This window comes from Colobus angolensis, unplaced genomic scaffold, assembly GCF_000951035.1.
Source record: "Colobus angolensis palliatus isolate OR3802 unplaced genomic scaffold, Cang.pa_1.0 Scaffold95, whole genome shotgun sequence".
Lineage (NCBI taxonomy): Eukaryota > Metazoa > Chordata > Mammalia > Primates > Cercopithecidae > Colobus > Colobus angolensis.
In genome coordinates this window covers 7,493,078-7,510,776 of record NW_012123487.1, presented here as the reverse complement: position 1 = coordinate 7,510,776, position 17,699 = coordinate 7,493,078, and the positions used below count along the sequence as shown (strand labels likewise).

General features: G+C 37.6%; 1 protein-coding gene across 3 annotated transcripts in view; it reads left to right on the top strand.

Annotated features, from left to right (window-relative positions):
* Nucleotides 1-1,898: 1,898 nt before the first annotated feature.
* SPAG16 (sperm associated antigen 16) overlaps nucleotides 1,899-17,699 on the top strand; it is a 1,171,227-nt gene continuing 1,155,426 nt past the window's right edge. For 2 of the 3 annotated variants that reach the window (XM_011932319.1, XM_011932316.1), the window contains exons 1-3: nucleotides 1,899-2,139; nucleotides 13,218-13,264; nucleotides 14,740-14,835. In XM_011932319.1, the coding sequence (XP_011787709.1) occupies nucleotides 13,245-13,264; nucleotides 14,740-14,835 (116 nt within the window). In that variant the 5' untranslated portion in view covers nucleotides 1,899-2,139; nucleotides 13,218-13,244. Of the gene's footprint in view, nucleotides 2,140-3,397; nucleotides 3,430-13,193; nucleotides 13,265-14,499; nucleotides 14,618-14,739; nucleotides 14,836-17,699 lie in introns of all 3 variants that reach the window. The other variant, XM_011932317.1, reaches the window with a different exon arrangement.

The following is a 17,699-nucleotide window of genomic DNA, read 5'->3' as shown; positions in this document are numbered from 1 at the left end:
GTTCTTAATGCTTTATGTTGCTTTACCCCTTGCAACAGCACTTTGAGGTAGGTAATATTGTTGTCTTTGTTCTACAAATGATGAAACTAGGGCCTAGAGGCATTAAGTAGTAGTTTGCCCAATGTGTCATAGCTAGTAAGTGATGGAAGCAGGCTCTGAAAGCTGTCTCTCTGGCTCTGACACAGGTAGTCTCAAACACCTCCTTAGAAAGTTACTGCTATCTTTTGGTAATAAATGGGAGCTTTTATGGGATCACTGGCTTCCAGTTTTCATCAAGAAATGTAGAATGAAAAATAATACCATCCGCCCTAGCAATCTCATTACTGGGTATATACCCAAAGAAATAGAAATTGTTCTACCATAAAAACACATGCACATGCATGTTCATTGATATCATGATAACATAGTCATGGATTCAACTCAAATACCCATCAATGGACTGGATAAAGAAAATGTGGTACACATATACCATGGAATACTATGCAGCCATAAAAGAATGAGATCATGTCTTCTCAGGGACATGAATGGAGCTGGAGGCCATTATCCTTAGCAAACTAATGCAGGAACAGAAAACCAAATACTGCATGTTCTTACTTATAAGTGGGAGCTAAATAATGAGAACAAATGGACACAAAGAGGGAACAACGGACACTGTGGCCTACTTGAGGAGGAGAGTGGGAGGAGGGAGAAGATCAGAAAAAATAACTATTGGGTACTACACTTAGTACCTGGCTGACGAAATAAGTTATACACCAAACCCCTGCGACATGAGCTTACCTGCACATGTACCCCTGAACCTAAAACAAAATTAAGGGGGGAAAAAACCCCAAATATTTGCAAGGAAAAGGGCCTTGAATTTGCTTCTGATACATACGCAATATAACCTGAGGAAGATCCTCTCATAGCAATAAGACTACACATGATCGGGCAAGTGTCAACTATATACATTTGTTAGGACCAAATTTGTAGCTCATAAGTTTTATGCAACTGTTTTTAACTTGGCGAGAATCAATGCTACAAATACTATTCCAAGTCTTAGTATGTGGAACCGAACTCAAAACAGATGTCCAGCTAAATGCATTAAAGATCACAAGAAAGGACTTGACAAAGCTGAACACCATAGTTCTTTATTGCTAAGCGTGTGGTAGTTCCCCTGGGTCAGTCTTTCAATTATGATTTCTAGAACTTTATTTTTTCATTTTAAAAACAATTCTAGGTGTTGGCCGGGCGCGGTGGCTCAAGCCTGTAATCCCAGCACTTTGGGAGGCCGAGACGGGCGGATCACGAGGTCAAGAGATCGAGACCATCCGGGCTAACACGGTGAAACCCCAACCCCGTCTCTGCTAAAAACTACAAAAAACTAGCCGGGCAAGGTGGCGGCGCCTGTAGTCCCAGCTACCCGGGAGGCTGAGGCAGGACAATGGCGTGAACCCGGGAGGCGGAGCTTGCAGTGAGCTGAGATCCGGCCACAGCACTCCAGCCTGGGTGACAGAGCGAGACACCTTCTCAAAAAAAAAAAAAAAAAAAAAAAAATTCTAGGTGTTGAGAACTCACCTTTTCTACTAGTTTTCCCTGGGAACACTTGGGGATCTACAAACATCTGAAATTAGAGGACTGCTAATGGGCAAGAATCAAGAGAAAGGTAATTCAGAGACGACAATGAAGTGGGAAAGAAATTATAGGGTCAAAGCGAAAGAAAACCAAGCTGCTTGGGTAGGAAGGTGCAATGAAAGCCAATTGTTTATTGTATCTTGTCCGCTCCGAGAGCTGCGCCTGAGCTCTCGCGTTAACTAGGCAACAACGTTGCCACGGTAACCGGGAGGCCCGGGAGGGCGACAGCTCCTTGGACTCCTGGCAACCCTTCCGTGTCTGGGCTCCCGTGGGGCGGGGTGAGAGATGCCGGGATCTCGCGAGAGCTGCCTGGGGCCGTTGGGCGGCGTCTTCGCTGTTGCCCTTAGGGGCGGCTGTGGGCCGGCAGGTGGCTGGGGCTCGGAGCGCCAGAGATGGCAGCTCAGCGAGGGATACCGAGCTCTGCCTTGAGGGTGCTGGAAGAGGCGTTGGGCATGGGGTTGACGGCAGCTGGGGACGCGAGGGACACCGCGGACGCAGTGGCGGCTGAGGGCGCCTACTACCTGGAGCGTATCCTTCCCGTGGAGGCGCGGCTTGCTGCGCTGTCGGGTAATGGGTGTTGGGACAACGGCGAGGGCCTCCCACTGGGGGCGCCTTTTGAGCCTTGGGGCCACCCCCCGGAGGAGACTTTGTTGGACTGCAAGGCGCTGTTTTTGCCACCACAGTCTTCCTGAGAGCCACTCACTGAATTTCTCGCCCTTAGTAGCGCAGGGTGTCCCCTACCTGTTAGAAGAGTTGGGAGACCTTCCAAGGCCTCATACTTAGTAACCACTCAGTACAGGGTTGCTTTTTATGTTAAGGCAGCACAGCAAATTGCTTCAACCCTCCTTGCAAATAATGGGTTTCCTAAGTAAGCCCTCAGTCTTTCAGAAAGCCGTACCAATAAATTCAACGGAGGAACGTTAGGAGACTAGGGAAAGACCTCCGCCGTTGGACTTGAAGAAGCTGAAGCTCAGAATACCCAACCCACGATCCAGTTGGATGGTCCAGTTAATGCTTAAATGCTTAGTTTTGATAGCATTATCTTCCTGGGTAGTTCCAAGTTTAACTATTTAATAATAATAATAGTATAGTTGCTTTTTTTTTTTTCTTGAGCAAATAATGATCTGGTGAACTACACAGCTCAGAGATGTTAGGAAGAAAGCAGATAGTGATTAACGATTTTTACTGGAAGTAACAGAACAATTGAATAACCATGTGCGGATAATTAGGTCCACTATTTCTTGTGTAAGGCTTTAGAACTCCCTTCCTCTAGTTATATAGATTAATCCCTACTAGGGAGACGGGGAGGGTTCATGAGAAAAAGACATCTAAGTCCTTTATTCAGGCAGTAAGAAAGAGATGATTATCTGTTCAGTTCTTAAAGATACCAAGGAAACTCCAAAATCTGCCAAATCTTATTTTTTTGTCCAACTGTAATACTCCCCGGCTTTAATTCAAGATTTCAGAAATCCAGCAATGATTCATTTTGTGAGCTTTGACAAGCCTATTAACCTGTCCTGATTCAGCCTCAGTACACATCCACACTACAGAGTGCTGTGAAGAATTTAGTTGAAAGATTAAAGAAAATATGTAGTATTTTATTGGGTGCCAAAATGACTTTTACAGGAATAGAAATTCGAATCGCTTGAAATCAATTTGAAGGAAGTATGTGGGTGCTTTAGTGTCATAAGTGAGGTTTTATACTGTTTTCATAGATCTAATAGGCTGTCTTTTCCAGTAATATTCCTCTTTAAGTTTAACAGTGATTTTCATAGTTCTTCCTAAGTGTATCTGTGTCAGTGCCCTCGCTACTAAATGGTAACCAGGCATCTTGTAATTTTGTTTGCATTAAAATTATTTCCGTAAACACATAGTTTAATTGTTAACATGAGATTGACACAATGAGGTAACTTTTCGCAAACATCTTTGTGAAATAAATGGTAGGAGTCTAACATGACAGAACTTTCAGCAATGAAAATCAGGTTTACTTTTATTTGCAGGGAGCTCACTGAGTCCCACCTGCCAAGATGTAGCAGTTTGCAAACCTGTCTTACAAAGACTTCTTCAAATAATCACACTTATTTGAACTTTAATACATATAAGCAACTGTAACTTTTTAGGATTTTACTATCCACTGTGTGAATTATCCAACCCATTTACTTTTCTTCTTTCTTTGCTTGACTGACTACTATTTTGTATTTTAACCAAAGGGTAGTCAGGGGATACACAGTTAAACATTTAACCAGTTAATTTTTCTATATTCCATGCTGAGGGAAGAGGTTTAGTCATTTCAACTCCCAGTTGAAATAAAGTTTGAGGATTGCTTGTGAATCCCAATTTTTCCTGTATCTCTGGGCTCTCTTCACATGGTTAATTAAGAGTTGCCTATGTAATGTTATTTGGCATTGTTTCTTAAGGCAATTATGATCGTTGCTAAAGTGAGACTTCTTTTGGTTAAAAGTTTTTACTTTCAGGTAATTTAATTGCGCTATTGCGGTGGGTAAATAAAAGTTATAATATGCACAGATGAATCAGAAATCTGATGTCCTCTGCTTCCCACATATACTCAATGACTTCTAATCTGCATTTGGTCTGGACTTCCCTTTTTTATGACTGAACAGATGCTCCTAGTACATTAGACAATGATCTATCAATACCGAGCAAGACTTTGAAAGAAGTTGACTTGAATTCTTTAGGAAATCTCTCATTTTTCTGCTTTTAAATACTCAAATATGAAGAATATGATTAGACTAATGTCCAAACCAGAAACATAGCCAGGATCCGCCTTGTGGGGGGGACATTAATAAAGGTCCCATGTCCTTTATGATGGTTTACACACTGTGTTCAGGAAAAAGAGTTCTTACCTTGCAACACCCCTTCCCTGTAATCTCCTAGCTATAACAGTGCCACCTATTTCTCTTCTAAGGAACCTCAGAATATCATTGCTTTTATGTTTTAGACTTCAACAAGGTGAGATACAAACATACATGACATTGTTCTTAGCTATTGTCAGAACACTAAGAAGTTGAGTTATGGAGTACATGAATCCTCTCTAGAACCCATCATTAGAAAAATACTTGCAGCATTGTAAAATATAAGGTGAGATTTTAGCTATGTGATAGATATGTAAAGGGTCAAGTAGGTATCTCCAGAACCTAGAAAGAAGGTTGGTTGTCTTTTGTGAATGAATGAATCTCTTATTAGAAATCAACACAACTTGGGTGAGGTTTTCAATTGCAGTGAGGAAGGGCTGCCTATGAATGTGTGGCTGCAGACATTTGGGACTGCCCACTTCCAGTTGGAAGGCCAGAATGAATTTGTACTAAGAAAGCTAAGGGTTAATTGATTTTGTTGTTCCTTGTCTAAAGAGACTGTTCAAGGAGGAGTAAATGAATACGTGGACCCTAGGAAAGTGGAGCCTCAAGGTACTGTTTTTGTTACGTATCTCCCTCTACATGGACATCTGGCTCCTCTAGCTTTTGATTATTTCCTCTCTCTAGGCATTCTAATACTAAGGATTTGGCTTTTTAGATGATAGATGTAAGTTTACTTGCCATTGAAAAGGTCTCCCCAACCCCCGGCAGCAATTTCTGAGAGTTGAGTAAGTTTAAGCCAGTTCTGTGAACCTAATCAGCTCTGGATGGAGTCCCAAAGTCAACTCTTTCTGAAACTCCAAAATTAAGGACTCTAGACCCTGAAATACGAGGATCACACTAGACTGATGCCCTTGTCTGAGATACTGAGGACTGTAATTGAAGTAGCAAGCCTATAGATAAATATCTTAACCTCTACCATGCTACGTTTAAAAAAAAAGTATTTTTTTAAGAGATGAGGTATTGCTCTGCTACCCAGGCTTGAGTACAGTGGCATGATCATAGCTCACTGCAGCTTCAAACTCCTGGGCTTGAGCAATCTTCCTACCTCAGCCTCCTGAGTAGCGGGAACTGCAGATGTGCAGCACCATACCCAGCTAATTTTGTTTGTTTGTTTGTTTTTGTGTTTGGTAGAGACAGGGGTCTCACTCTGTTACTCAGATTGGTCTCGAACTCCTGTGCTCAAGGCATCCTACTGCCTTGGCCTCCCAAAGTGCTGGAATTGCAGACATGAGCCAATGTACCAGTTTGCTGTCTTCTTAAGTAACTGTTCTATCTAGTCTTTCACTGCAATAGTAATGTTCACTGATAACTTTAATTAAAATTGAAATTTTCCTTATTTTATTGTATTTTATTTTTTGAGACATCACCCAGGCTGGAGTGCAATGGCACGATCTCGGCTCTCTGCAAGCTCAGCCTCCTGGGTTCATGCCATTCTGCTGCCCCAGCCTCCCGAGTAGCTGGGACTATAGGGACCTGCCACCACACCTGGCTAATTTTGTTTTTTTTTTTTTTTTCGTATTTTCAGTAGAGATGGGGTTTCACTGTGCTAGCCAGGATGATTCGCCTCGGCCTCCCAAAGTGCTGGGATTGTAGGCATGAACCACCGCACCTGGCCTTTCATTTTAAAAAATTTACTGTATGGTTTTTAACTTTTTTTTTTAAAGCTAAACATTGTAGTTAAGTAAAACATTTAGAAAGGTGGATGCATAGATTTCTTTTTCTTTTTTAAAACTAACATTCTCTTAGATACATGTGTTAGCCACTTTTTCTTCTGTTATAAAATGGTACTTCTCTGAAATGTTTGTAGTATTAAGTGAAAAGACATTTCTAAAATCCTTAATAATTGTTATGAATCCTAATAGTGTATTTCTTATCACTGGAACTTTACACATGGGTTCTTAGATATTAGAACATACATACCCTATGTATATTCAGATGAAAAGGATACACAACCTGCATGTAGACAAAGAACTATGTTACTAAATCCAGAGTGTTGATATAAACCTGTGTGAAAGTCATAGGCTATTTGGAGAGAAAAAAATGTGTTTTGCTCTGTGTCCTTTAGTCAGATGTTAATGTGCAGGTGACTCACCTGTGGATCTTTAAATGAAGATTCTAATTCAATAAGTCTGGCAAGGGGGCTGAGATTCTGCGTTGCTAAGAAGCTTCCCGGTGCTGCGGGTGCTGCTGGTCCAAGGACTGTAATTGAAGTAGCAAGCCTGTAGATAAATATCTTAACCTCTAGCCTTTATATTTTCAGATAGAAATATCACATGTAGAGCCCATATCTTTGGATCTCCTGGCTTAGAAGTTGGAAAGACTTACACCATCAGCTTCCATGAGCACTATGAGTCTTATATGCTGAACAGAAGTTATTTTCCAGTTATAAAGGTAGAAGATACGCAATAGTTATCTAGAACAGGAGTGGCCAGTACATTTCCACTCTTACCAATTCTGTTGAATTGGTAGTGGCTCCCTGGTATAGGATATTAATAAGAATTCTGAGTCCTCATGAAGACTGTGTGGTAAAAACTGCAGGGAGCAATTGGCAAAAGGGAATGTGACAACAAGCATGCTAGCTACCTTCCATTTTTGTCTATATTATTCAGTTATTTAAACTGGCCTTCCTAAGAAAGGGACCAGGACTATGATATTTGCTATTTACAGTATTTTTATTTCAGCTTAATAAGTAAAATGTTGATCATGGAACATCCAGGCTAGATTTTAGATTGCCTCTGTGTACATTGGCTCTGCAGTGATGGCAACGATTACAAAATGATTTCTGTCTATAGTAGCTTTGGGAAATCATGTAAAATATAATTAGCTATATGTTTCACTCCAGTTCTTTATAAAGATGCTGCTGCTGCTGGCAGTAAACACTACCTACAAATGCAGCAGTGGAAGAGACCAGTGTGTAAGGTACTTTGTATGCTGCTCACATCTGAAAATTGTTCATTGGTTTCTGGCTCTGGTTCATTTGTGGAATGTTATTTGTCTCTCCCTGATACCAGTTGGCACCTCAAGCTCTGTGCCATTAGGCCAACCCAAATGTCTCACTGAGGTTTCTGGCAGTTGTATTCTCTGTAGTACTGTGATGGGCTTAGGGCTCCCTGGCAGTTTCAGTATGGGTGTTACATTTTCCTATTTTCTGAAAAGATTGACAGTATCAGGATCTGGTGCAGGCTCTGCTAGTGCAGAAACTATGAGATAGTTCACCCATGGTGACCAAATACCAGGGAACTAATTCATGCTATGAAACTCACAAGTGCTACTAAATTCCTTCCAGAGCAAATGGAGATTTGGGAGGAATGGGAGCCTCAGTCTGTGTCTAGGTTATGACTAGGAATACAGAACCTGGTCTGAACTTGGATGTTCCTGTAGGCTGTGGCTTCAGGGCAGGGAGAAAAGGGGAGCCATGGACGCTACCCTAGGCAAGAGCAGTCTAGAAAACCAGGCACAGTATTAAGTGTCAAGTCAACGCCAAGTGTGCAGATAGGTAAGAACCAGATATGAGGGGAACAGATGGGGCAGAAGAAAATTTTGAAACTGAAATTCACCGGTGTTCTTCGAAGGAATACTAGGCAGTTAGAGGGAAGGGAGTTTTGTAAGGGCTCAAAGGCAGCTTGATGTTAAGAAACTGGTTTTAGGCCAGAATGCTAACTTATTATTTCAGTAGAAAAATAACTCTGCATGAGAACTGTGATTAGCTTAATTGTATGGATGTTTCCTAGAGAGTAGGATCACCTAAGAGATTAAATTATGGATGAGAAAGTTGCTCAGTGAAAGTAAAACCAGAGTATACAGAGTTTTATCATTCTTGACGAATTAACCTTTTCTACTCTGGCAAGATTGCTATACAAAACAATGCTTTCCAAAGTTTTTCACATACAGTACTCCATCACATCCTACTTCACTCTGCCTTTTATGCTGTCCCAAGGGCCGAGGGGATTGATATCTCTATGATGCACTGTTCTTTTTGTGAGAACCCAAGAATGTCATTTATCTCAGGCTTTGGAACCAGATATTGCTGGATATCTGTTGAAAAACTCATCTGTTTTCATTGGGTCGATACAGAGATAATGTCTGATTCCATGTCCCTTTTTACCCTAGTTACTGGGAAGCTTACAGTCAAATCTGGGGGTTATTTTTAAACAATCTTGTGAGACCTATGGTATGTGCTGCATCTTAATCTTATTTCTATAATACTGTTTTCTTTTCTCCTCCAAATTCCACATTCATTAATTGTCACATTTTGTATAGTGTGTATATTTGCAAACTGCTACAGAATCACTTTAGGATCAGTTTGTGCACCTGTCCCTATTGCCAGCTAGCTATCCAGGTAAACAGATGCATACAAACATAAGTGTCAAAGTACATTTATGTCTTTAATAACATCGTGACATTTAAACTGAGTTGCCTTTGGGAAATTTTAAGTATAAATTATATTGTGGATACATAAAAATCAAAATATGTATCTTCCTAGTTTGATTGTTTTGTCCACTACCTGACGTATTGTCTCATCAATCTCTTGCCCTTGGCTAGATTTCATTTTGAGTCTGTAGTCGGTAGCTCTTTTCTGCTTCTCTTTCCTCTGGGGGTCTTCAAATTGAGCTATTTGTGTGATTTGATTTACCTGTTATTAATGTAATACTTGAGAGTTTTTGGAAAAAAATAGGTGAGTTCATTACCTAGGATATTTGTAAAAAAATATGGTGTATTCCTATTGTCTCATTGTAGAAACAGTATGATGTAGCAGCAAATTTATGGCATTTGTATCTCAGGAATTTATCTTTGTCATTCACAGCTATGTGATCTTGGGCAAATCTTTTAATCTCTTATTCAGTTTCTTCATTTTTAATTTAGAGATGACTGTATTTGTGCCATTTGACTTCATTGAGTTGTTGTGAGAATAAATATTGTTTTGGTCCATGTGAAAATACTTTTAACCTTTGTAAAATGGTATTTATGTTTTCTCTTAATCTTTTTTGATTGTGGGAAATTAATACATTTAGGTGATAAAAAAGCCATTGTCTAGAATATTTGCTGGGTAGGAGTATATAAGTGTTGTTTGATATTTTCTATGCTTTCAGGACAAATCACTTTTTTTCTGCTGTATATTGCCATGTGACATCTTCCTCATATAATCTTATCAGTGGTTGGCTTATTTACAACTTTAAAGTCTATCCAGAAGATTTTAGAGTATTCTTTTTGAAATTATTATAATGTGTACATGGTGAAGGATGGCATTGCTTTTCGGAAGACATGCAAATGACTGTATACAAAATTACTTTCTAGGAGCTGTCTCTCAGAAGGGGTCATGCTTTTTCATTGAAAAGAGGTTGACTTCCTCTAGCTGAACCTTCAGAAATTTTATCTCATGTAAAACTATCAGAAATATATAAATCTATAACTGGAGGGAAATTTAAAATGTCTTTTATTCATTTTAACATATGGGGGAACAGCAGCATGAGAAATTTAAAAGATTTTTTTTCCATAGATACTCTTTCCAGAGTGAGAAAAGAAATGACGACAAATACTTGTGTATCATTTACTGTAAGCCAGGCACTAATCTAAATGCTTTACATATATTGACTCTTTTAACACTCATAGTATGGAAGGAAGCCAGTCTCTAAAATAAAATGACACCTTGATATGGTTTGGCTCTGTGTCCCCACCCAAATCTCACCTTGAATTGTAATAATCCCTATGTGTCAAGGGCAGGACCTCGTAGAGGTAATTGGATCATAGGACCAGTTTCCCCCATGTTGCTCTCGTGATAATGAGTGAGTCTCATGAATCTCGTGGTTTTATAAGTGTCTGGCATTTCCCCTGCTTGCACTCATTCTCTCTGTCATGGCGCCCTGTGAAGAAGTGCCTTCTGCCATGATTGTAAGTTTCCTGAGGTATCCCCAGCCATGCAGAACTATGAGTCAGTTAAACCTCTTTTCTTTATAAATTACCCAGTCTTGGCTATTTCTTCATAGCAGCGTGAGAATGAACTAATACGCATCCAGTGAGCCCCGCCTCCTAATATTCATGCTCTTATGTAATCCTCACACATTGAATAGGCATGACCCATGTAACCACTAGGATAATGAAGAAATCATGTGTGACTTCTGATCTTTGGTCAGAAAAGCTATTGTGGCATCCACATTGTTTTCTTGGACTGCTTCTTCTGGGGGTAGTTAGCCCACCATATCTTGAGGATGCTCATGTAGCCTGTGGAGAGACTCACATGGGGAGGAACTGAGGTCTTCTGGGAAACTAGTACTATGTCAGTGAACTGCCGTGGAAATGGATCCTGCTGCCTCATCTCAGCCTTCAGATGACCCTAATCCTGCTGTCATTTTGACTGTGACATGAGAGACCCCAAGTCAGATTGCATGAGCTAAACCATTAGTGAGTTCTTGACCCAGAGAAACTACAGTATAATAAATGCGTATTGTTCCTTTTTCAGCATTATTGCCATGTACTTGATAAAAGTACATATATTCAAGGTGTACAACGTATTTTGATATACATATACGTTGTGAAATAATTACCACACCCAAGCTAATTGACCTGTTTACCTCGTATAGGTACCTTTTCATTTTTATATTACTTGTGGTGAGAATATTTAAGATCTACTCTCTTTACAGATTTTAAGTGCACACTACATTATTATTAGCCATATTTAGTGTGCTATATATTAGATCTCCATAAATTCTTCATCTTATAATGAATGTTTGTGCAACCTTGACGAACATCCCCATTCTCCCTACCCTCTGTTCATTGGTAACTCCCCTTCTAATGTCTGTTTCTGTGGAGTTGGAATTTTTTTTTTAGTTTCCACATGTAAGTGAGATTATGCAGTATTTGTCTTTCTGTATCTAACTTTTCACTTAGCATGATCTTCAGGTTCAGTATCTGGAGTAGGGTGTTAAATAAGAAGTAACAGTGGCTTTGGAACTGGGGATTAGGGAGATGTTGGAAATACATTGTTAGTGAAAGATAAAATATCTTGAACAGATTTCTAGTAGAAGCCTTATGTTCTTTAAAGAGTCTGATGGCAAGGAATTAGAGAGTGAGGCAAATGCTATTAGAAGCTGTTCTACAGTAATAGATAATAAAGGAGATATTTTACTCCTTGTAGTATTTAATATGGATGAATTAAGGTTATGTAATAGACTGCAAGTATGCAACTATTTTTGCGTGGTTGTTGTTTAATCATTTAACTAGCTATTTTTGAGCCTAATTACTTTTCACTATGTTATTAGGAGAGGCACTTACTCATGTTTGACAATAAAATACTGACCTTTTGACAGATACCTCGTGTCTGAGGGTTGGTCATAATGGGGCTTAAGTGTCTCCTGCAAGTGTTAGGGATAAGAAATACAGGGGAGAATGATTACTTGTGATGGAGCTTAGTAGCAATAATACATTTATAGGTTTAGATCTCTGGGGAAAATATTTGGCAAGCAATTTATGTATTTATGTAGCACAGAAAACCCGCACAGAACATGGAGAAGCAATATAATATGGTGAAACCTAAACATCTGGGTTCTTTTAGTTCCTAGCTGTGGAACCTTATGCCTCTGATTCTTGATTTGTAAAATAGAGTTATAGTTCCAGCCTCATAGACAGGATGAAGATGAAATTAGTTAATACATGGAAAACCCTTAGAACAGTTCCTGTCTCCTATTAAATACTGTGTAAGCGTTATCTATTCTTGTTACAAACAACAGAAGTTGTTATATACCCTTTCAGCTAACGCTTGGTTAGCATAATACCAGAGACATTTTATAATGAGCAGCAAATGAAAAATAGGCTAATCCTGTCTTTGATTTTCATAACCACTACCATGCATTAAAGTGTTTAATTCACACATTTTAAACTTGGCATAACCAAGTCAGTGTAATAAAAAAAAATGTAAACCTTACAACAACAACAACAACAAACATTGAAGGTGTGCACTGTGATTTAACATAAAATATTGTCTTGAAGTTTTCATATGTAATTAGAGTAACTTACAATTTTTGAAAGTCTTAAAGCAATTCTCATAGAATTATTTTATGTTAGAATCATTTCCATTGATATTTAATTTCTTCAGTATTTATGAAATTTTGAATTATGATGGCTGTATACTTTATATTCACTTAAAAAATTAAGTTATCTTTCCTATAAAGATAATTTAAAGATGGAGATACATGGAAAAGTTAAATTTTACTGATAAAAACATTGATATGTGTTCTTTACTTAAATATTGGTGTGCATTTGTTTTGTTCATTCACAATACTTTAAATCAAATAAAGTCGTATTTATTCACGTACTGTGAATAGTTAACTCAGGAACTCTGGAAAATTCATTGTGGTTTAAGATGAATTTGAAAAATTTACTGTTTTTCTTATCTCTTTCTAATTCACACTACCTTATGATATTATATGTATTTTCATAAGCCTTGATAGAATCAAGTTGAAAATCATTAGATAGATAGTAAACAGTCAGATAGACAGATAGAAATGTAGGTTTTCATGGATTTGAGTTGTGAAAAATAATGAAGTATTTTGTTTTAAAATATCTACATTTATAGGCTATATGAGGAAGACAAATTTTTTAGAGATTAAATTATATATATTTACTAACTTCCTGGTGAGATAGTTGAATCCAATACTATATTTGAAGGTCAAACCAATTTTTGTATAATAATTTTATCCTATATTTTTTGAGATTAAAACTTGACAAGATATTCAGAGGTCACCATAACTGAAGCATCTGAAGATGACTATGAATATGAAGAGGTAACATGTTAATTTTAGGTGTTTATTCTGTAAATTTATTGCAGTCATTCTCATGTGCTCATTTTATTTTCTTAAACATGTAAGAACCATTTCTTTTTTCTTAAGAGATACTTGTTTTTCTACTGAATTTAGCTTGTATCAGCTGATTAAGAATGAGATGTGAAAATTCTATTTAAACATTTAAATTGGATAATACGTCTGATTCTTTCTATTTTCCTGTTAATTGTCCTTCAGGTTCAGCTCCTTATTGCCTGTAGATTCCTACCATAAACTGTTATCTCTGTTCAGGAGGCACTTCCTTCCTGTCATCCAGTCTGCTCTTGTCAAGGATTCCTAGATTCCCACTGCCCAGTTGGAGCTCAGGCCTTATGCATCCCTCCAGCTTAACTGTACTTCTGTCTAATGTGGTTCCTATCTCAAAGCTTTTCTTTAATTATTTGTTCCCGAGACCTATCATTACTTTGGACACTTGGAGGATAAAATCACTGGTAGATGACAGAGGCTGTGAATGAAACTGTGTGGAAATAAGCCTGGTGAGCCTGGGTGAGCAAGAGATAGAATGAAGATTGGAGACAGGCCTTTTATTACTGGTGAAGTGGAGATTATATGTACCACATGAAGTTCCTGAATGAATTAATAAATGTAAAGGGCCTAAACCAGTGATCAGTACATAAGAAGCTTGTGTTAAGTCTTAACTGTTATTAATATAATTACAATCCATCACATCCTTTCAAGATTTTAATGCTCAGTGAGTTTTATTTTTTAATAAACCAGAGATTTTCAGTTGCTAGTGGTTATGAAAAAGTGATGGTGGAGAGCACTTGGGATGGGGAGAGAATGGTGATATTTAGATAGCCTTGTTATTTTTTCAGCAGAATTATTAGATTGTATTTTCTATTACAGATAAAAGCAAGGCCGGGCGCGGTGGCTCAAGCCTGTAATCCCAGCACTTTGGGAGGCCGAGACGGGCGGATCACGAGGTCAGGAGATCGAGACCATCCTGGCGAACACGGTGAAACCCCGTCTCTACTAAAAAAAAATACAAAAAACTAGCCGGGCGAGGCGGCGGGCGCCTGTAGTCCCAGCTACTCGGGAGGCTGAGGCAGGAGAATGGCATAAACCCGGGAGGTGGAGCTTGCAGTGAGCCGAGATCACGCCACTGCACTCCAGCCTGGGTGACAGAGGGAGGCTCTGTCTCAAAAAAAAAAAAATAAAAAATAAATAAATAAAAATAGATAAAAGCAGTTGCCTACAAACTAATCTTGAATTTATTAGAAGTGACACTTACTGACATTTTCAAGGAAGTCAGAAGAAAGCAGTTATTCATTTTTCATGGATCTTCAGAATGACATGGTGTTTTACATAAAATATTTCTTTGATCCTTTGATTTGTGAAGAAAAATTATTTCTGAAGTGAAATAAAGTATTTTATATTTCTGCTCACTTTTCCTATCCTTCTCTTTCTCTGTGAACTAGATACCAGATGATAATTTTAGCATCCCAGAAGGTGAAGAAGATCTGGCAAAAGCAATTCAGATGGCCCAAGAACAGGCTACAGATACTGAAATTTTGGTGAGAATTTGAACACTAGTGTAGTCTGTAGTTTAGCAGTAGTGCTTTTTATATGAAATTTGGAAAGTTTTTTAAATGTAAATACTAGTGCAGCCCAGTCCCATGTTGTATCATTTTCATTTCTGTATATTTGTGATCAAGCCTTCACTTTAAGATAAGCAGTCATATTTACTCTTTTTTGGATTGCCATTCTCCACATCATGGTCACTCTTGCATGACTTTGTATCAAGTGACACCTTCTCTCCGAACTCTGATTAATCTCACTGGAGGGTAAACCAAGAATTTTTAACATTTATGTTTAGAATTTAGTATTATATGCAAGTTCTACAGTCTGTTTTGTAAACATTTTGTGTTTTTTTAAATGAAACTATTAATCTTACAAGGAATACTTAATATATTATGACTTTTTCTTGCGAGACTTATGAACTAATTATGTTAAAGAATGTGGTGGGGGATGTTTTTTGATTATAATACAATGAGCTAAAAGTGCGTAAAACTGATGGCATTCCTCTAAAATTGAAAACTCATTAAAATTGTGAACCATTTACTATGATGGCAAAAATATTTTTTAAAATGTTTTATTTTGTACAACATTAAGAAGGATGCTTTCTTTCAGTGATTAACCCCTTTACTAAGAAATGTGAAGGAATTTGTGAAACTCCTTTTTGGTTGCAGATTTGCCTTCCTTAGTGTGGAATTGTATGTGAGACTTTACTGCATATTATACCATGTCATTCTTTCCATATTCTGTAGACTTCTTCAATCTAAAAGTCCAATAACTCCTTTTCAAAATATCTGTCCACTCAAAATTGGAATAAAAGCTTTAGAGGAAGATTTTTTCAGGCCAGAATTAATTGCATTCTGTTGTAAATGGAGGGCTACAGCTCATAGTAAATGACATTCTCTAATGCATCCCATGGACATAGCTTCTTCTTGGTAGACACAAAGTGAAGTCTATTACATAAACTTATTAATCTGTTGGATATCTCAAAGCAATAATTTGTAGGAATAGTTTTAAAATGTAGGAATAGCATTTTCAGTGACGTGGAACTGATATGTTTATTCACTTCTCATCATCCTCTTGCTTCACATCACTAAGGATTTTGACAAATTCTTTACCGCTCATTTGTATTGGTATTTGGTAAAGTACATGTGGCTAATACAGAGCTTGGCACGTAGTTGGCACTAAATAAATAGCAGTTAAATAAGAGAATGAATAAATGAATCATTGAATGAAAAAACTATGAACAAAACTGTAATTGCTTCTTTCGGCTATCATGCTCGAAAGTGTTTATAGTGCAAAGATAAATCAGAGGGCAGTTGAGGAAGAAATCCATTGTAGTAGCTGTTGTATCTTCTGAGCCAAATATCAGTAATTCTTATTTTATCAATTTATTGGAAGCTTTTCTTTATCATAACCTCACATGAGTTAACATTCTTGATTTCTGGCATGCCTATAGCTGATTGACTCTCATTTGGCTTCTTTTTACCTCACTTTAAAAAATTCTGTGGAGGAACAGTATTATGCTGAAAATTCACAGAAGTTGTCCTTAAGCTGTTAAAATTAAATATGGATTCATTTTATCATAAGCATATTAGTTATATTTTTTAATTTGCTTTTTATTTCTAAAGTATTTTAAGCTTCAGCAATTTGAATTATGCTATGGACTTTCTGTTTTAAAGAATACTTATTGCTTGTTAAAACAGTTTTTTGTTCTGATCTTATATATATTCATAAACAAGATATATTTTCTTCTATGTTAAAGGATACAGTAATCTGTATGCACAGACCTCTTAAAATTTTCATTGAAGATTGCAAGTAAAAGATTATGAGACTATTAGGAAAGTTAAGTTGAAATAATGTAAATTGTCTTATTTGTTAAAATATTAACAAAAATGACTTATTGAATAGTTGACATTTAAATAAGTTCTTATGATTTTCTTTTTTTTTTTTGAGACAGAGACTCGCTCTGTCACCTGGCTGGAGTAGTCCAGTGGTGCAGTCTCGGCTCACTGCAAGCTCCGCTTCCCAAGTAGCTGGGACAACAGGTGCCCACCACCACGCCCAGCTAAAATTTTTTTTGTATTTTTAGTAGAGATGGGGTTTCACTGTGTTAGCCAGGATGGTCTCGATCTCCTCACCTTGTGATCTGCCCGCCTTCACCTCCCAAAGTGCTGGGATTACGGGCGTGAGCCACCGCGCTGGGCCAAGTTCTTATGATTTCCTTTAAACATGGGTAATATAGATTAAATATTTAAGAATTGATTGCATGGTTTGCTTTATAAATTTTAAATCGTGTATTTGATACTATCCGTTTTCTTGGTAGGTTCAATGATCTGAATTCTGAATTAAATATATTTTCATTATACTTAAAGTTATTCTTGAAAAATATTGAGAAGATAGGAAATGTTATTAATCTGTAACAGTTGTGTAGTTTGGTTATACTATCAGTTATTTCTTGAAATTGAAGCATTTTACAAGTATGAATACAAGTAAAGATAGGACTATGTATATGTTCCTCAGATTGTGTCTGTGTGTCTGTGTGTATTAGGGATATTTGTATGTAAATATATGAAGAGAAAGGTCCACTTACGTTTAAGCTGGGTCTCCCCTTCTAGACTCTGAGCCTTCTTATAAATGTATTTTTGCCATTTTTTTTTGATAATTCTTTGGCCTCTTTGTTTATTGATATTTTATTCTGTTAATTTTCAAGGTGCAATCTCAGAGGTCCTTTATACTGCTATAATTTCATAATGACTTCTAATTTTTATAAATGTAAAATTTTGATCTTTATGACAGTAACAAGACACCCAAGTCGTATAACTGTTCAATTCTCTGATGCTTTTCCTCCTCCTGCTGCCCC